Raw genomic sequence first — 21,682 nt, 5'->3', positions numbered from 1 at the left:
ATCCCTGTCTTTCCTTTAGAGATGAATTTCAAAATTATTTTTGTTCTTCTATAGGCTTTCCTATCTTCTATGTACCGTAGGCTGGGGGTCTAAGCTTAAGAGGTTTTCCAAGGTTTCCCTGCTTAAGAAAGTTCCAGAATGGGTAGACCCTGACATCAGTTCATGAAAGATCATCTTCCTCGGTTGTGCACAGCAAACATAACACCTAGATGCACATAAAAGCAATACAGCCGCAGTACCTGTCTCTTCATTTCTTCTGTCTTCAACATTTCTTTTCTTAGTCGGTTTCAAACATAATATTCTTTTTCAGTCAGAGGACTGACAATCATCACTTCCGGGTTATCCACGCTAATAGATAGCTCGTGAAGTGTGTTCGGTGAATCAAAATTGAGCTCACAAACTTCGCTCGCTGCGAGGGGCATTGTAATCTCCCCACGGAAAATTACCCTCTACCACACAATAATTAATAATGGTCAATCAAATCATCCACATTTATTTACGTTTGAAAAGTATCTGATCAGATTTCCTAGTAATATATGCGCCGACAGCTCGTCGACGCCAAGGTATTTTTCTAGTACGTTTATTCTTTGGAACAACAGAGGTACAGAGATGTATGCTCCATGGTTATTATAGTGGGAGAAAGGAACAGCTTCGGAAAGTATCGGTTGGTAGATTTTCGGATTGCTAAAAGAGATTTATTTACTCTTCTTCGCGCTAAAGCGAGATAGGAAAGTTTGTGCCGCTAGCGTGATAGATAAAGAGAAGGAAAAACCTGTAAAAGTAAATTGCATGAGACTTAAAATCCACGGAAACGGAACATGTACGGAAATGGATTCAATATACAATCTTCCTCAGAAATAAGGTTTGTGACCGTTTTATACTAGAGTGAATGATGAATGAGCTCTCTGTCTGAATCATTGATGATTGTCTGGGCCCTGTAATTAATTGGGAAGTTTCAGCTGTGACGAAGAGAGCCTGCAATCTCTGAGTTTTTATAAATCGCCAAAAAGGCTTCGTCCACATCTGAAATTTTAGATTTGTCGTAAACTGAACGAACTGTTCAAACGATCGATTTTCCCAACTGAATGCAGCGCTTAATAATAATAACAAATGTAAAGATCTTTTCTAGCAAGCCAGCCGCTGAATATTAAGACGAAGGGCTCCACCAGAGATTCTACTAGGCTGATTTCACGTAATTAATATATTTAAACTGTACACAGATAAAGGGCAGAGAGAGAGAAAGAGCGAATGGAATTCGAGAAATTACTCAGAATCCTCCATTAGCATAATTGTTTGTCTGTCTTTTCACGGATCAGCCTAATAAGAAAACACGAAGCCCTGACTTTATTGCACCGGTTTATGTGTGAGAGTGAAAGAGTAATTAAGGCGACAGATACACCGCTGTACAGACAAGAAATTACACCAAGTTAGCGGCAAGCTGCATTCACATAGACTTTCATCATTCACAGGGTAGAATTCATTATAAGTAGTGAGAATTCATTATAAGCTGACTGTACATTACTTTTTCTAAAATTTTTGAGAATGCTGGCAAAAGTGAAATCGGTCTGTAGTTTGATGGTAACTCTTTATCCCCTTTCTTGAACAGAGGCTTAACATCTGCATATTTTAGCCAGTCAGGAAACGTCCCAGTTACAATTTACTGGTTACACAAGTAACTTAGAATTGTACTAAACCCACTAGAACATGCCTTAATTAACTTTGTTGATATTTCTTCATAACCACTAGAATGCTTTGTTTTTAAAGATTTTATTATGGACGTTATTTATTTTGGTGAAGTGAGTGACATATTCATGTACCTGAAGCTATTTGTAAAGGCTAGTTTCAGATATTCAAGGGTATTATTTACTGATCCTGACAATCCCGTTCTATCAGTAACAGATATAAAGTACTTGTTAAGTAGATTTGCCACACTACGCCCATCAGTTACTAATGTGTCATCTACCCTTAGTGCTACTTGCTCCTGTTCCTTTCTGGTTCTACCCGTCTCCTCTTTCACTATATCCCATATTGTTTTTATTTTGTTCCCTGACATTGCTATATTCTTCTCGTAGTGCATTTGTTTAGATGGCTGAATTACTTTTTTTAAATATTTTACAGTATTCCCTGTATTTAGCTAAATCATCAGCATTGGAGCTATTCTTGGTCGACAGATACATTTTCGGTTTATAATTTATATAAAAAACAGCTACCAGCCACATGTATGGTTTAAAAAGGTTTATTATCTTCAGACCATGACCGGTTTCGGATTTTCCTTTACAAATCCATCTTCAGATGGCAGATTACACGCATTCTTGGTTGGACCTAGTTTTGTTTGTGTTATTCGTTTGCTGCACTGGGAAATAAAAGAAATATTTTGTTGTCATATCGGTAATGGTATTTTTACGAAAGATTTACTTCTTTTACAAGATCTAATTGCTCATGAGATGGTTTTTATAAACATTAGTAAACTTGCAGGTTAGTGTACTTATGAGCTGTGTAGTTCTGCCTGACGAAATATTCGTGCGTTTATGTTTTCGAACGCAAGCTTCATACACTTTACAATATGCACTATGTGAGTGCTATTCCAGATACATTTTCCTTTTTGTCTTAAAGGAAATCTTTATTCCTTGTGTAATCCATGGTTTTATTATAGACTTCTGTTTAATTTGAGTAACTTTTAGAGGAAAACAGTTTTCGAACATGGTACTGACATTGTTCATGAATGTGTTATATTTTTCATTCATGTCATGAGCACTATAAACATCTTCCCGGTTCATATCTTTGAGCAGTTTTCTAAAACACTCAATTTTTGATTGATTGACTACTCTCCTGTACTCAGATTTAGCAGTCTTGATAATCTGCTTAGAATTTACATCTAAAACAAGGAGCTACATGTCATGATCTGATAGTCCATTTATTACAGGTTTTATGATATGATTTTGTTCCTTTGATTTGTCTATAAAATGTTATCAATGGCTGTCCTTGAGGATTTAGTGATCCTAGTTGGAAAGTTTACAGTGTGATTTAGATTGAAAGACAACATTACTAACTGCAGTAAATGTTTACTGGAAGATTGCATTAGAAAATCTGTATTAAAGTCACCAGCAAACAAAATTTCGTTGTTTCTTCCTATTAAATAACCCAAAAGAGCTTCTAGATGATTTATGAATAGATTATAATTTCCTGCAGGTGCTCAATAAATAGTTACTATTATATAGGATCTGTTATGGAACTCTGCTTCTGTTGCACATGCTTCTAGATGCTGCTCTAAACAGAATTTATTAATGTCAATTTTCTTGAATTTATGGCAGTTTTTAATAAATGTGGCAACTCGTACTCCATCCATATCTACTCTGCAGAAGTAGGAAGCTAGCTTAAATCCTGAAATGTCTAACATATCTATATCAGTGGTCACTTTGCTGTGGAATTGGACACACCATTCTCACAAATTTCCAATGGTTCAGGTACTCAACAGAATGACACCTCTTTTCCATTTATTTGCAAATAAAAATCGTGTCCTGGATATTCTGGACTGTTTCATATGCTGGGCACATAATGTGCTGGACGGTCTGTTGAATACTGAGGGAACTGAGATGAAGAATTTCGCCTCCCAGTCATGTCTCATGTGATCCATTGCTCGCAGATTTGCATAGACATTCGTATGAAATACATCAAGCTGACTGAAGAGGTGGATTCTAAAGATTCAATTGAATAAAAAGACAGAACAGCCAATAGTGTCCCCCATTTTGGAACCATCTGTATATACTATGTTAAAATTATGGTATTTCTCTCTCTCTCTCTCTCTGTGTGTGTGTGTGTAAACATTTTCATTTGTTTATGGGCCTATCCACCAGTCAATGCCTCAACTAAAAAAGTAAAGCTGTCGTCACCCTGACAGTTGGTTTAAACACTGCAGTGTTTCATTAGGCTGAGAACAACATTTGAACTAACTAATCCAGCCAGTTACAGGGAGATTTAGTGTGGACACAAAACCACAGTGCAACTCAGCATTTTTCACATTAAGAAACAGTGCCAGAGGTGAAATAAGTGGTGACAGATAAAGACCTTAGGTTTGGCTGGAGATCAATCTCGAGAACTATAGATATGTAGTTTTGCAGTTCACTACTGAGCCATACAGCCATTAATTACTGGAAACATTTATTCCTATTCAAAATGTCATTGAAAATTAGATATTATAGTTACTGGCTTAGGGAGTTGGGGGATAAATTGAATCTATTTACCTTAATCTCCTCACTTTTGACTTTAGATGCCTCAAGAGTGACAATAAGGTCAATGTCATCTACAGGTGAGCCCTCTGACACACTCAATCTGTGCAGGATTCGATCCTCAATTTCTTTGAGTTCATTTTTCATTTGTGCACTGCTTACAATAAGTGAACTACGTGCCTCCTCCAGATCTGGCCGTTCCTGCATTACAACAAGTGCCAACAGTTGATCCTGTAGGCCACTGTAAACAAAAGAAAAAGGAAGATCACTAAAATATTTACTTCAATACCATGATTGTACTACACACATCTGAAAATTCGGATACAGCTTTGTGTCAACACAAATGTTAAAGTATAAAGTAAGCTATTCTATATTAAAATAACAGATACTTATAGACGGCATTAATTTCATAACTTTAGATTGAAATTTGGGCAGGAAATGTTTAAAAACGCTGTTTCCCATAGACAAAATGAGTTTGTTGTAGGAGAATGCTGCATTCTCACATACAACATCACAGAAGATACAAATAACATCCCAATAACTTCAAATTCAGTGATGGTTTCCCTATCGTACTGTACAGCCAGGCTTCTACTGATCCAGATGTTCTGCTTGATTTTTTGATTCTTCCTACACTCTACTTGATTCTTCTCTCTTGTCTGAGAGTTTTTGTTGTTCCAAAATTAAGAAGCTTTTGTGTCACCATTAAGTTGATGTTCATGCCTGCCACTGTGTGGTATGTAAAAGCTTCTTTTTTTCTGATTTCATTCTAGAGACCCTTTCACACTGTGGGTGTTGCTTAAGTCTATAAATGCTTTCAGTGCGTACTCAATCACAAAAGTGCACACACACATGATAGCAAAAAGACATATGCAGAGGAGTCAATAATGTCGCCAGTTCATGCCGGACATATTAATTTCGCTGTTTGTGACACGAATACATAATGTAACCTACAGCCCTTTAGTATAGTGATACTAACAACTTTACTATTTACCATTCACACTTTTCATCCAGATTACAATACAGGAGTGTGTTGTGAAGCTCTTCGAAGGTGTGCAGAGAGGATTGATAAATTCAGAAGTAGATAGGTTACTTATGAATAGTGATAGAGACGTTGAATTTTGCATTCATCTTTGCCTTTAGTCAATCCTGGCTCTTCAGCACCTTGATAATGAGGAAACAGTGCTTCATGTTTCCTGCACTCACCTGCCAGCAGGTAAAGTGTTCTAAGTAAGATTTCTAATAAACGGACAATGTAGTTACAATACTTATGGAAACATAATTCGGAATTAGATCCACATTGTACATTGACAACTGGCATACAAATCCAGTTCTCTTCCATTATTTGCATGGCACAGAAAGTAATGCAGTAGGTAAAATTTCTGTGAATAGAAAAAAAGATGCAAAATTTTGAACTCTGGTTGCAGAGCAGAGAACTGGAAATTATCTTGATTACCACACTAATGGCGTTCAAGTGGCATGACAAAAGAGACATCCATATGTTGTCCACATGTCATACAGATGGAACAGGATCAACTGGAAAAACAGACCTACTAAGTGTGAATGAATGCATTTGAAAAAAAGGGGGTACAAAATTTATTTTTTCACACACTACACATGTGTCTAATACATTCTTGATACAGTAAAAAAACTTGTCTATGTCCAAGTTCCCACTAACTTGAAATTTTGGAGAAGCATCACAAAGAATGAACGAAATAAAGGGCGTAACTATCAGAAAACATCGTGTAACTATGAGAAAAACACTTTCCACGCATTACTGAATCATCTTGGAAAGCAATCTGACCTGGAGAAAATATGTCGGTTGCAGTATGTAAAACAAAAGGAAGGAATAGCAGTAGTGGTGAAAAAGAAGCAGTGTGGGAATATGTTTTAGCCAATTTCTTGGTCTACACTATACTTGAAAGAATTTATGGAAGATAACCTTTTCCTTCAGTGTAAAGTTTTGTGAATATTAGTAGACAAATAAACAGACACATCAGTGATGACAATTCAGCACAATAGGCGCACTGCACTGTGTGACAAAAATGGCCAGAACAGTTGGGAGTGGCGTTAGGTGAGTTACACTACACACAGCAGCTGAAATGTTGGCATGAACTAAGCATTGAAAGGATTAAGTGTGAATTTCTTCTATCAATGGTACCTAATTTTAAAAAACTAACTACAACACTGAATTTCTATTGGCTTGTGGTTTTTAGGACCAGTGGAGCCCCTTTTTACAAATTATGTCTGAATTCCTTCAAGATTTTAATCCTTTTTTTATATTGTGAGACAGCTAGTTACCGAAATCTTATCTGAACTTTTGGGATGGTTTTATATCCCAAGCTCAGTGAACTTGCTGTCCGCCCCTCATAACTGAGTGGTCAGTGTGACAGAATGTCAATCCTAAGGGCCCGGGTACAATTCCCAGCTGGGGCAGGATTTTTGTTGTGTTGTACTAATCATCCATCACTTCATCTCCATTGACGCGCAAGTCACCAAAGTGGCATCAAATTGAAAGACTTGCACCCGGTGAACAGTCTACCCAATGGGAAGCCCTAGTCACACAACATTTTTTTAAAAACTTGTTTGGAGGTTCAGCAGTGAACTGAGAAGATGCTGTGTACAGGGTGCAACAGAATGACATTTTAAAAATTTGGGAGATTGTAGAGGATGAAATTTTGAACATTTTGATATAAGGAACCTGTACTCAGAAAAGTGAAATACAGTCTCCACAGCACTATGTCCTGTCTGCACATTTGGTAGGCTAAATGAAACACCAGAATACTGTACTCTGAAAAGCATTTACTGACAGTAGAGTACAGCCAAATACTGTAAATCTAATTTGTTGCTTCACCACTGTAGATTAAAAATTAATGTTCAATGTGACAACCATCAACATCTTTACACAATGTGCTCTGATTAATCATGTTTTGTGTGATTCTCTGCAAGATTCCATCCTAACCTTTTATTGTACCAAATGCTGTAAAGATGTGCTTAATAAACTCAGATATTGGTACAACTGGTGCTTAGTACACAAAGGACCTTAGTTAACCCAAGAGGAAAATGTCATGAGAGGTGAGGTCAGAAACCACAAAGCAGTCTGCAATTGCAAGGAACATCTTTCAGAAATTGAGGCAAGGCATAGTCCAGACAGTTCAAAAACCTTGCACCATTCAAATGATCTGGTAAGATGTGTGGCCAAATATGGTGATCTCCAAGAATTCTGACCCAAAAGTTCACTGAGAATCACACCTGGTACTTTCTCATACGGGTACTGCATTGATTTTCAACAGCCCAGCGGGGAATGTAGAAACATTATTTAACATTTCTGGATATAGTTCACTTCTATCAAAATGTTCAAATTTTCATCTTCTACAATCCCCCACATTTTTAAAATGTCATTCTGTCACAACCTGTAAAACCTTTCCTGGGACATTAAGATCGGAGTACCGTATCTCTGCCATTCTGCATTCAGAGACTGGAGTACCTCACATCGCTGTCAGCCATCACATATTGCATCCAGTTAGCTACATTTGGCAATTAAGGAGTATCCTGTAGATACACAAGACATGCACAACTGAAGCACAATCACGTAAGACTCTACACATCAACTGAGGCAAAATGGGTAACACTCGATGTCCAAGCAGACGGATGAGTAACTATTACATATGGTGCCACTCACAATGGCTGCAATAACAGATGAAACTATGGCATGAGGACTGGCAACAAAGCCATAACTGGTGTATACTATAATCATGGCAGTCCCCTGAAATTTTATCACACTACAAGTGTTGTGACGAACAACTTCATACTCACAGTGTATGAGGCACTTATTTACAAGCTGAGATCCACATTAAACAAGATTTAGTCACTGACATTTCTCCTACTGTTCCTATTTCTATACGTTTCTTTATTCTTTCTCTCTCCCCAAAATCCAAAGACTTCTATTAAGAATGATGGAGACAGGTTATGAATGAAACCAGGAGTTTTTAGTCTGAATGTGCAGGGTGGTAGGTACGTAAGGGGTAATCAAAAAGTTTTATGTTTGAGAGGGCGCTGCTGCATCAATTATGCATAGTGTTACTCTGATGAGGGTATATACACACAGACATGTAGGCTAGGGATTAATGTGGCATTTGTGTCTTTCCGATGTGCGTCCAGGAAATGCAGAAATGTCAACCATAGCAATGTTTTTACCAAATGTGTCGGAACATGACCAATGTGCTATTATTCTTTTCATGGTTGCCAAAGGATAAACACCTATAGACATCCATCAGAGAATGAAGAATTAAGCTATCATTGTGCGCCAGGTTCTATGATGGTTGCAATTCAACACAAAATGTTGGTTGATCTGGGAGGCCAGCGTCATCTATTATGGGAGACAATCAAGCACAAGGTCTAGTCCTGATATCTTCCTATGTGATTATCACACCTTCAGTCCCTTAAAAAAGGCCTTGAAAGGTTGACAATTCCTGCTGGACTAGGATGTGCCGCAGACAGTTATGGACTTACTCACAAAGCAGGACACAGTGTTTTATCTAATGGGTATCTTCAGCCTGGTGTGTTGATGGGATGATTGCCTCAATACTCATGGCAATTTTGCCTCCTTGGCATACCAATTCTGGGCTGTATGGCCTTTGAACAGAAACTTTTGAATGTCCCTTATAGTTGCCTCCCCTAGATTCCATAACTGCTCAAGGATCCAGCCCTGCATTTGTGTCCAGGCAAACTTGTTTACGAATACTGCATCTCACTTCAAATGTCAAAGCAGATAGAAGTGGAGGGATGGTCACACTCACAGATTGTTGCACAGTTTTATACCTGAAACCAAATACGTATTGATTTAATTGTTAGGAAGTCGTTTCTGAAAGTATTTGTATGGAGTGTAGCCATGTATGGAAGTGAAACATGGAAGATAAATAGTCTGGACAAGAAGAGAATAGAAGCTTTCTAAATGTGGTGCTACAGAAGAATGCTAAAGATTAGAGGTAATAAGGAGGTATTGAATAGAATTGGGGAGAAGAGGAGTTTGTGGCACAACTTGACAAGAAGAAGGGATCGGTTGGTAGGACATGTTCTAAGGCATCAAGGGATCACCAATTTGGTACTGGAGGGCAGTGTGGAGGGTAAAAATCGTAGAGGGAGACCTAGAGATGAATACACTAAGCAGATTCAGAAGGATGTAGGCTGCAGTAAGTACTGGGAGATGAAGAAGCTTGCACAGGATAGAGAACCATGGAGAGCTGCATCAAACCAGTCTCAGGACTGAAGACCACAACAACAAAAACAACATTATCTTTTGTCTACTCTTGTGTCTTTGGTAATTATCTTTCTGTGTTTGCTTTCCTTGGAACCACTCCTCAGCTTTTCTGCTTGCAATGTACTTGCCATATTTCCTCCACTTTTTTCAGACTTTCACTATCTATGTTATTAGATTTCACCTCATCCTCCATGTTGGAAATTGGTTTATGATACACTTCCAAATTATGATTGTATTAATTGGTTCCACAACCACCTTTCTTCTTCCAGAACACGGTGTTACTTTTTATTCCTCATTTTACATCTCCTTATTGCAGTAGGGAATGATTTTGCAGGTGTAGGATCTTTTAAATCATCTGCGCCATCAAAATCACCTGATGAATTGAACAACTCCTCTGCTTATGCTGTTTCTATACTTCTCATCACAACAATAAATAATTCATGTTCAAGGTTAAAAAACATAATAAGGTTCCTTAAACACAGGCTTTCCTGTATTTTATTGAAACTTATTTTAAAAGAGCTCCTCATATTAAACTATGAAACTTACCTTGGCACTAGAGTGAAGTTGACCAACATAACCTTGCCAGTGAGTTCAGGTGTGTAATGAGGATTTGGAAGTTTTGTTGTAATGTACAACCTAAAATCATGGTTGTAAGGTATTACACTATCGCCCAACTTTAGCATATCTGTGCCTCTCTGTTGAAATACTTGTCGAAGAAGCACTGGATCCAAAGCAGAATCTATCTCTGCACCCACATTTTCAATGAGGCATGGCTTGCCCAGACGTATAGCAGATTCCAGTGTCCGCAGTAGGTCTGAATCTGACAGCCTTACAATGGACATACCTGACTCCTTTCCCTAAAAATCACAAAACGATTAAACTACCTCTACAAATTCTGTACCAACAAAAACACAGAAATATTCAATGCTTAAATTAACTAAATGGCCACAGAATAAATCAACACAAATTATTTCACACAAGGAAAAAACCTTTTATGAAATAACTTAATGATTGTCTAATCTAATCTAAAGAAATGACACTTGGAACCGCAAAACTGCATGCTTGTGGCTCAATCTGTATCACTTCAGGCAGGGGAGTTACCTTCATAGTCTCAAATGTTATTGAAATTAGCATATGTTAAAATTCAGGAGTAAGAAAGAAACACACATTTTTTTGTTTTTTCCAAAAAAATTCCTGCCCCGAGATACAGGCCACCAAAGGTGAAACTGCGAACACAATTTTGAAGATGCAACTCAGAAATTTTTTTAAAATGCTGTATCTCTGTAACAGTTCTAGATATTTTGTTAAGAGTCTTTTTTATTTGAAAGATAATTGCTTCATGATTACAACGGTACACACAATCTGGACATATTTTTCAAAGTTCTTTTACTCTCGCCTTTTGAATTTTTGTTATAATTTACAAAATCCAAATCCCCCCCTCCCCCCTGAAAATGCCAATCCAGGAAAGTTAGATTTTTTTCTGTTGATTAGTATCATGTAGTACTATATTCTCTGTGAAGGAGAGCTTCCACTTTTATGTCAGACAGGTTTTATTTTAAATATTATTATTAAGGGTAATGTGTGTCTTCACTGAAATTGTTTCTTACTAATTTCTTTGTTACAATGTTTATTTTTATTGTCTTTGTTGCAGTTATTTCTTATCACTTTCTTTGTTGCAGTTATCTCTTTTCATTTTCATTCTTGCAGATATTTCTTACACTTTGTTTTAGTTTCTTGCCAGTTTCTTTGTCATGGTTGTTCATTGCCAGGTTTCTGTATTGTAGTTGTTCAGTGCTAATTTGTTTACTGAAGAGGCTTCTATGAAATCTGAGACTATCCAGTGAGTTCTGTGTTTTCGTGAGGAATTTGCCAGTTGACACAGTTGTGGTGTGTTTTGTGAAACAAACTGTTTGAAATCTCTTTTGACCAGGGCCACAGGAGAGTGAAATGTGCTGACTATTTGCATCGCCATACAAGAGTGATATGCAAGACAAACGTGTGCTGACTATTTGCATCACCATAAAAGAGTGATATGCAAGACAAACAAAAAGCAGACTTTGTTCAGGTTGGGAATGAGTGTTCTCATTGGAAGACTCTGTATCAAAGTGAAGACGTTTCCAGTGATGACATTTTGTGTACTAAATGTTTTGATAGAATAACAACAATGATAGAATCTGAACAAGGTGAAGCCTCCCATGGTGCAGATGATGCAGATTTTCCATCAATATAGGAAGAATTAAATACCCTGAGTCAATCAACTGAAGAGGCAGGTGTTAGTCCTGTTAAGAAACTGTGATCTGTGAAGTCGGGTCATAAGCTCTATGCATCAAGAAAGTGCAGACAAATTACTAAAGCTATGGATGAATACACTACAGCAAAACTGACCACACTCTTCAAAGTAGAAATTCCATCTTCAGAGGAAAATGAACCAAAGCACTCTTGCACCTCTTACCAGGAATTTTTCACAAATATCAGTTCAGCTGTTGAATATTGTGCTTCGTACAGTGAAAAGGTGCAAGTTTTAACTCTTATTCCAGAGACATTTTCAAAGGAAACAATTTTGAACCACTCTTCATCAGTATCAAAGTACATGGTAGACAAATCAAGACATGTGAGGTCTGTAAAAAGAGTCTTAGGAAGAACAGATCCCTATTATGGTCATACCGTAGAAGCAGCTCAAGTTCAAATAGAATCTTGAAGATAAATGGGACTGATCTCTCCAGAGTGCCAACAAAAAAAGACACTATAACTGTAACAGTTCTAGGTCAAAAAGTTGTGAAAGTAAAGAGGTACATGACTCACAGTATTGAAGAAACTTTAGCAATTTGTAAGAACAACTATACAACTTTACATACTGGAAGATCAAAATTTTATGCACTACGACCTAAGTGGGTAGTTCAACACCCACCTAGAGATGGTTATGTGTGTACTATGCAAATTTTGAACTTTGTGTGGTAACTTTGAAGAACTTACTGGAACACGTGACATATGACACCTTGATTGGGCGTGTGAAGTCATTAGTAGTCTGTAACGTAAAGTGAGAGACTTGTTTCTTTCAAGAATGTGGTGACAACCATAAAAAGGAAGGACTGTCTTTACAGACACTGGGCTTGGAAGATGTAGCAGACAATTCTGCAGAAATTACATATGCAACATTGGAGGAAAATAAGCTTATTAAGAAAACTGTTGCCTTCAACAGTTTCATTGATGAACTTGGTAAATGGTCAGTGAAAGCAGTAACACACTAGCATCTGTAGAAACTGCAACAACACACTGCAGAAGTGAAAGGATGTGTACAGGCTGAAGAACTATGTTTAATGCTTCACTGAGATTTTGCTGGTCTGTAATTCTCACACAAGAAGTACAAGGGTGCCCATTGGAGTAATGACCAGGTTTCAATTATTAAGGGAGAGACCACAAGTTTCACAGTTATAAGCGATGGCATATGAAATGATTCATCACATGCTTTGCTAGCAATGTGCAAAATTGTTCAAAAGCAAACAGGGGCAGAGAAGATCATCATTATTTCTGATTGTGCTCCAAGTTATTTTAAAATCGTTACCAGATGTTTGAACTGAGCAAGTCACTAGTGCCAACTGACTGGGTATGCAGTGCTATTGGTCATGGGAAGGGGCCTTGTGATGGTGTAGGTGGCCTGCTGAAGCATCATGCTACAACACCATCTTTCCAGACCAAATACAGCTGCAATTCAGAATGCTGTGGATTTTACAAGAGTCATGAAATCTTACACATCCATAGCACACCCACAGCTTTCATTCTTTTGTCCAAAGAGGAAACTGAAGAATTCCACGAGGAGAAAAAAGAAGAATGGTCGAAACAAACTACCCCTGTGAAAGGAATTCAGAAGACACATTCTTGGAGTCAAAGTGATGGGTGAATTCATATTGCATGCACTTTAAAGAAGAAGAAAGAAGAAATTTCATTCGTTCAGCCAAAACCTCAGAAACATCAGGATAATATTCAGAATCACAACCTAAGAAGGGGGATGTTTGTGGCATGTGTGTGTGACTGTGACTGGTGGATTGCAGAGGTTATGGACACCAGATATGAGTTAAATGGAATTGTAGTGAACTTTATGCTACCACATGGACCACTTGCTGGATATAGGTTTCCAGCTGATGGACAGCAACAATGCCTCCAGTGTTGGCTTCCTGTTCACAATGTTTTGAAGACTGTAAGTGCTCCAGTTCCTATTGGCTCAACAGGCAGGTGTCACTATATATCAAAGGAAGATACTGAAGTAATGGAACACTTTTTTAGTTCATTGACTGGCTCATTTCAGTACAAAACTGAGTGCACAGAAGTTGTATAAATTGAAACCTTTAAGTCTTTGGACCTTTCACATACATTTTGGAACCATTTGAAATGTTTGAAAAATGACTGTCTTTACTCATATTTCAAAACTAAAATTATGTTAAATAAGGCTAGGTTTTGATTTTCATTAGATTGTTATGTGATAATGTGATAATAAAAAAGGTTTTATGTATGGTAAAAATTTCAATTGTTTATAAAACCTGTTCAATCCAAAAGTGGAAGCTCTCCTGTTCAGGGAAGGTAGAACTGTATGGTACTAATCAACAGAAAAAAATCAAAATTTTATGGATTGGCATTTTTGAGGAAAAAAATCCATAAATTACAAAAAAGTTCAGAACACTATAGTACAAGAACTTCGACAAATAAGTCCAAATGGATGAGTTCTTTGTAATTATAAAGCAATTATTTTTCAAATAAAAAAAACAACAAAATATCTAGAACTGTTCCAGAGAAACAGCATTTTAACAATTTTTTCCAAAATTTGCATCTTCAAAATGGTACACACAGTGTCATCTTTGGAGGGCTGTATCTCGGAACAAAATTTTTTTTGGAGAAAAAAATATATGTTCCTTACTTAGTCCTTCATTTTAACATATGCTAAATTCAATAACATTCAAGACTATGAAGGTGAGAATTTTTCCTAGCCTGCCTCAATTGGTATGGACTATGCCTAATGCAAATCTTATTAAAAGTTCTTCATTCATTTGTGGAAGATGAATGGAGAACAGTAGGAATCTAGAAATACTACTATGAATTCACTATAAGAATTTCATCAGAGGCTGTTACTCCTTATATACTTGTCATGACTTCCTTCATTTTGATAACAAACAAACTTCTTCCAAAATTACTTTTTTTCCACTATCCACTTCACTTCTTGAACATCAAAATGGAGACTATGAGACAGTAGCATAACGGACCAAGATTCACCAACTGCAGTACACATTACATCTCTTTCAATAAACATCAGCTAGAGAGGAAGAGATATTCAACTTTTTCATATACATTTAAGCTCACAGTATCTAATAAGTGACCTTTTACCTGAAATACAAGGGGAAGAGCTGCATCCAGCTGTAGGTCAAAGTAGGATGCTGCAAACTACAAGCAAACAAAGTGTAGGTTGGTACAAAAAGACAGGAGGAAGAATAAAGTCTTGCTGCTAGGTAGTAGCAATGGCAAGGGTGTACGCCACATGTCACAGGAAAAATTATGAACAGGGTACCAGGTCACAAGTACTGTGGATTCAAGTGCCAGACTTAGCCAGATGACAGAACATATCAAATTTTTGTAAAGATTTTGAAAAAGCAGATCAGGTAATCATAGTATGTGGAGCAGGGAATGGCCTGGCTGAAGACAGGAATTACAGCATTGGAGGTCATATAAATAAAATGGGAGTAGCAACTGCGCGCGCACACACACACACACACACACACACACACACACACATGTGAAGAGTCCCGCAGCACCATGACCGACCCTGGTTAACACTGCTGTGAGCTGTATGAACACACAGTTGAGTGGGCTGCTACTGACTGAAACAAAAGCTCATATTAGTGCAATGCCCTTTGCTGCAGTGGGAGACTGGATATACTAGACATGGTCTGTGCTTGAATAAGAGGGGGAAAGGTAGGCTGGCTCAGATTCTTGCAGAACAGTAAGGGCCTCCATCCCCCCTGCCCCACCATGGCACAAAGCAAGATCCCTGTGGTTACTGGTATCAGTGGGGTACTTTTTTAGGGCAGAATCAGGAGTTTGGCATCCTGTTATGAAGTAAATTAATATAACAGAAGAGCTCCACAAAATGTCTGAATACAGACAAAAGTAAGAGTGGCATGTTTCATCAGAATCTAAAAGGATTGAGTAATAAGGTAGAAGAGTTTCTTGTTTGTTTGGAAAATTTACTCTCATCACTTTCCCAAATGATGCTGAAATGGTGAGGACAACATAAACACCCAGTAGCCAAGTAGAGAAAATTCCCGACCTGGCTGACAGACACCTGGGAACCTGTGATCCTGAGGCAGCAATGCTAGGCACTAGACCGCAAGCTGGGGACCCTCTTTAAGAAAGGTGATAGAAGAGGTGTTAATAACTACCAACCTGTTTCAGTACTGACATCATTTTCTAACATTTTTTTGAGAAGGTGATGTGTTCTGGAATAGTATCCCACCAGAGCAACAATAATATGCTCAGCAAATCACAGTTCAGGTATCAGAAGAATTGCTCCACTGTGAATCCCATTTACATGTTCATTACCAAATTTTAAAAAATAGCAAAGCTTGGTAATTTATGTGAGCTATTTGGTCAGGTGAATACAGGATTATAAATACCAAATCAAATAACAGAAATGCAGGAGTAGTTTTTTTTTAAATATATAAAAAAAAGGGAAGAAGAAGAAGAAGAAGAAGAAGAACACACATAAGCTACTACAAACATCATACTGAATGCATTATTGTAGCCAAGATAGATACGAAGCCTGTAGTGCCCTGAGAATTTCTGTGTAAATTCTAGACACACTCAGCTTCCCACCGTCTCGAACACCCAATATTTTATGTATGAGGGTGAGAGAGTGGAGATGTGTCTACTTCACCGCCGGTTTCTGTGTGTGCAGGATGGACGTGTAGCAGGAGAATACAGCAATAGCGACAGTCTATCGGCGTCGACAAGTGGTTGCAGTGTGTGCCTGAGAAGCTGTATGTCTAGTACGAGGAGCAAGCATGCACTATTTCTTGACAGTGTAACAACTGTATTGTTGTGAACAAATGAATTATGTATTGAACTAAAGACACTTACATTTGACTTTCAGATGTTGGACTTGGGAGAAGCAAGAACTGATTTTATAGTGGTTATTAAACCAAACTCATTATAATTGTGTCTGTTAGTTTCTAATGATCTAAGACGGTGTTGACTTCCGAGAGTTGAACGTTTGTGTGAATCTTGTGAAGTTGTTTTATTGTGGGGATGAAAATATAACAGATTTGAACAAAAGTATCCTGGGAGTAGAGAATCATTTCAAGAGTAGAAAAGTTTATTTTGAAATTCCCTTAACCAGCTATAGTCTTCAGAGAAGAAGAGTTTGTGAAGATCAATGCAGCTGTCTGACCCGAGAAGAAGATCGGCTGCACACAATATGTGAGTCAACTTCGAGAGACGTGTGAGTCTTGCACCCTGGTACCACACTCTCTCTCCTGTCGTCCGAAGACCATTAGAAGCCCAAGCCTACCACAGTAGTATAAGTTTATATGCCATTTAGCTCTGAATATGATGAAGAGATTGAAGAAATGTATGATGAGGTAAAAGAAATTATTCAGATAGTTAAGGGAGATGAAAATATAATAGTCATGGGGGAGTGGAATTCGATTTTAGGAAAAGGAAGGGAAGGAAAAGTAGTAGAAGTATATGGATTGTACGAGGAGGTGGGGTAGGGAATGGAAGGAGAAGCTGTCTGGTAGAATTTTGCACAGAGCATAACTTAATCATAGCTAACAGTTGGTTTAAGAATCATGAAAGAAGGTTGTATACATCGAAGAGGATTGGAGACACTGGAAGGTTTCTGACAGATTATATAATGGTAAGAAAGAAATTTAGGAATCAAGTTTTCAATTTTAAGACATTTCCAGGGGCATATGTGGACTCTGACCACTATGTATTGGTTATGAACTGTAGATTAAAACTGAAGAAACTTGAAAAAGGTAGGAATGTAAGGAGATGGGACATGGGTCAACTGAAAGAACCAGGGGTTTAAGGAGTTTCAGAGAGAGTATTAGGGAATGATTGACAAGAACAGGGGAGGTAAATACATCAGAAGAAAAATGGGTAGCTTTGAGAGATGAAATAGTGAAGGCAGCAGAGGACCAAGAAGGTAAAGAGTCGAGGGTTTGTAGAAATCCTTGGGTAACAGATGAGATACTGAATTTAATTGACAAAAATATAAAAATGCAGTAAATGAAGCAGCCAAAAAGGAATACAAGTGTCTCAAAACTGAGATGGACGGGAAGTGGAAAATGGCTCAGCAGGGATGGCTAGAGGCCAAATGTAAGGGCATAGAAGCATGTATCACTAGGAGTAAGATAGATACTGACTGCAGGAAAATTTAGAGAGACCTTTGGAGAAAAGAGAACCACCTGTATGAATATCAAGAGCTCGTGATGGAAAATCCTAAGCAAAGAAGGGCAAGCAGAAAGACTGAAGGAGTATATAGTGTGTCTATACAATGGTGATGCACTTGATGGCAATAATATGGAAATGGAAGAGGATGTAGAGGAAGATGAAACAGGAGATTCAATAGTGCATGAAGAATTTGGCAGGGCACTGAAAGACCTAAGTTGAAACAAGGCCACAGGAGCAGACGACATTCCATTAAAAATACTGGTAGCCTTGGGAGAGCCAGCCATGACGAAACTCTTCCATCTGGTGAGCAAGATGTATGAGACAGGTGAAATACCTTCATACTTCAAGAACAATATAATAATTCCAACACCAAAGAAAGCAGGTATTGACAGGTGTGAAAATTACTTATCTATCAGTTTAATAAGTCACAGCTGCAAAATACTAACACGAATTCTTTACAGGCGAATGGAAAAACTGGTAGAAGCCAACATCGGGGAAGATCAGTTTGGATTCTGTAGAAATGTTTGAACACGTGAGACAATACTGACCCTACGACTTATCCCAGAAGATAGGTTAAGGGAAGGCAAACCTACATTTCTAGGATTTGTAGACTTAGAGAAAGCTTTTGATATTGTTGACTGGAATATTCTCTTTCAAATGCTGAAGGTGGCAGGGGTCAAATACAGGGAGCAAAAGGCTTTTTTACAATTTGTACAGAAACCAGATGGCAGTTAAAGAGTCAAGGAGCATGAAAAGGGTCGAGAAACAAGTGAGATATGGTTGTAGCCCATCCCTGATGCTGTTCAATCTGTACATTGAGCAAGCAGTAAAGATCACAAAAGAAAAATTTGGAGTAGGAATTAAAATCCATGGAGAAGAAATGAAAACTTTGAGGCTTGCTGATGATATTGTAATTATGTCAGAGACAGCAAAGGACCTGGAAGAGCAGCTGAATGGAATGGACAGTGTCTTGAAAGGAGGATGTAAGATGAAGATCAAAAGAAGCAAAATGAGGATAATGGAATGTAGTCAAATTAAATCAGGTGATGCTGAGGGTATTACAATAGGAAATGAGAAACTAAAAGTAGTAAAGGATTTTTGCTATTTGAGCAGCAAAAAACTGATAATGGTTGAAATAGAGAGGATATAAAATATAGACTGGCTATGGCAAGGAAAGCATTTCTGAAGAAATTTATTAACATCGAGTATAAGTTTAAGTGTCAGGAAGTCTTTCCTGATAGTATTTGTATGGTGTGTAGCATTGTATGGAAGTGAAACATGGACAATAAACAGTTTAGACAAGAAGAGAATAGAAGCTTTCGAAATGTGGTGCTACAGAAGAATGCTGAAGATTAGATGGATATATCACTATGCGGAAGTACTGAATAGAATTGAGGAGAAGAGGAATTTGTGGCACAACTCGACTAGAAGAAGGGATCGGTTGGTAGGACATGTTCTGAGTCATCAAGGGACCACCAATTTAGTACTGGAGGGAAGTGTGGAGGGTAAAGTTGTAGAGGGAGACCGAGAGATGAATACACTAAGCAGATTCAGTAAGATGTAGGTTGCAGTAGTAATTCGGAGATGAAGAGGCTTGCACAGGATAGAGTAGCATCGAGAGCTGCATCAAACCAGTCTCTGGACTAAAGGCCACAACAACAGCATCTAAGGCATTTGACTGTACAAATCACCACCTTCTGCTAGATATGCAGTTGGTGGTATAGCCAACCAATGAATGTCATCAGAATGAGATTTTCACTCTGCAGCGGAGTGTGTGCTGATATGAAACTTCCTGGCAGATTAAAAGTGTGTGCCCGACCGAGACTCGAACTCGGGACCTTTGCCTTTGGCGGGCAAGTGCTCTACCATCTGAGCTACCCAAGCACGACTCACGCCCGGTCCTCACAGCTTTACTTCTGCCAGTATCTCGTCTCCTACCTTCCTAACTTTACAGAAGCTCTCCTGCGAACCTTGCAGAACTAGCACTCCTGAAAGAAAGGAAATTGCAGAGACATGGCTTAGCCACAGCCTGGGGGATGTTTCCAGAATGAGATTTTCACTCTGCAGCAGAGTGTGCGCTGATATGAAACTTTCTTGCAGATTAAAACTGTGTGCCCGACCGAGACTCGAACTCGGGACCAATGCCTTTCGCGGGCAAGTGCTCTACCATCTGAGCTACCGAAGCACGACTCACGCCCGGTCCTCACAGCTTTACTTCTGCCAGTATCTCGTCTCCTACCTTACTAACTTTACAGAAGCTCTCCTGCGAACCTAGGTCCAGAGTTCGAGTCTCGGTCAGGCACACAGTTTTAATCTGCCAGGAAGTTTCAATGAATGTCATATCTAACCAAAGAATGCAGATTATTGCACTTAATAATTCAACCAATTCCTCTGAGTGGGAGAAATCATACACGGGGTTTCCACTGGTTTAAACTTTGATCCACTTTGTCCTTCTCATATGTAAATGATCTGATGGGCCTGTGATCTGCAATCAAAGAGTATCTGCAACATCCACCAGCACAGCTCATGTATGGTGAACAGCTACCCCTACTAGCTGTACTAATTACCAACAAGACCTCCCCTCCTACCCACTTTCCCAGTCACTGTCACCGAGTTCAGTCAACACCTGTAAGAAATGATGACCCAAATCACCCATCCACACTTCTGTTACATGGATACAGGAGTGTCTTTATACATGAGAACCTCTACAGCGTCCCCTTTGTCTGACTGCAGGATGACTTTATACAACCACTAGTTATACCCCTATACAATGGCCTGTGAAAGGTCCTACTGCATGGAGCACACACCTTTAAAATTCAATGTAATGGATGAGATGAAACGGTTCCTATTGAGCAGTTAAACCCAGCATACTTGGACATTAGGAGGCACCTGTGGACACCAACCCAGGACATCCTGTCACACCACCTCCAAGTGGTGCAGTGCAGAGGAACACACCCTCTAGACTGGCTGCCACCAGCAGGAACCCCTGATGGTTCCAAAGACTACAAGAACTGGCTGTGTTACAAACCACCATTTCCCTTAAACACCTGTGGCTCTGGATTTAAATAAAAAAGGAATTTTATTATTGGAAGGGGGGAGGGGCTGATGTAACAACACAGATCAACCTATAAAGGACTAACTAAAACACAGTGTGAGATCACCGAGATTGAAGGACTTTGGATTGCTCTAGTTTGGTGTGATTCTTGAAGTGTTGCTGAATTATTTGTTCTGAGATACAGTGTTGTCATTAAAGGTAATAGTGACAAAAACCATGTCTTCCACTGACTATCTATATTTTTAATGACATCTGTATAACATAATTAGTGGTGTACATCATATTAAGGTAACAAAAGCATGTAGTTGAAGATCAGAATCTAACAGTGGTCATGGGAAAACATGCAATGATGTTTGCTTATTGATCAGAAATTTAATTATTTCACAAGCTAATTAGTTTCAGGTAATATAAGATATTTCACTGGTGGTCAGAATGTTTAGCATTCAAATATGATGTATGTCATTATACTGGATTCTGCTAATTAGCTTACAGGTTTTTTCCACATATTGAACTACAGTATTAACTTCAATTAATTATAACTTTTAATTAACATAATCTACAGCTAAACCTATGGTATCAATGTAATCAGTGCAGTAAGAAGAATAAACTAAACAATGATTTTGAACTGAACTTTGCCTGATAACTGATTTACAGGTTTCCAGGTACCTATCACAACCAATAACTAATTGTATCAGAGATTTAAAA

At 38.3% G+C, this 21,682-nt stretch overlaps 1 protein-coding gene across 1 annotated transcript in view; it reads right to left on the bottom strand.

Moving 5' to 3' along the window:
* LOC126195465 (dynein axonemal heavy chain 1-like) overlaps positions 1 to 21,682 on the bottom strand; it is a 963,710-nt gene that overhangs the window by 249,628 nt on the left and 692,400 nt on the right. Inside the window, exons 51-52 of the mRNA XM_049934091.1 lie at positions 10,030 to 10,340; positions 4,242 to 4,467 (exon numbers count right to left, since the gene is read on the bottom strand). Of these exons, the coding sequence (XP_049790048.1) occupies positions 4,242 to 4,467; positions 10,030 to 10,340 (537 nt within the window). The remainder of the gene's footprint in view (positions 1 to 4,241; positions 4,468 to 10,029; positions 10,341 to 21,682) is intronic.

The sequence above is a fragment of the Schistocerca nitens genome, chromosome 7, assembly GCF_023898315.1.
Source record: "Schistocerca nitens isolate TAMUIC-IGC-003100 chromosome 7, iqSchNite1.1, whole genome shotgun sequence".
Taxonomy (NCBI): domain Eukaryota; kingdom Metazoa; phylum Arthropoda; class Insecta; order Orthoptera; family Acrididae; genus Schistocerca; species Schistocerca nitens.
The sequence above is the reverse complement of the archived record's forward strand: the minus strand, read 5'-3'. Positions and strand labels throughout refer to the sequence as shown.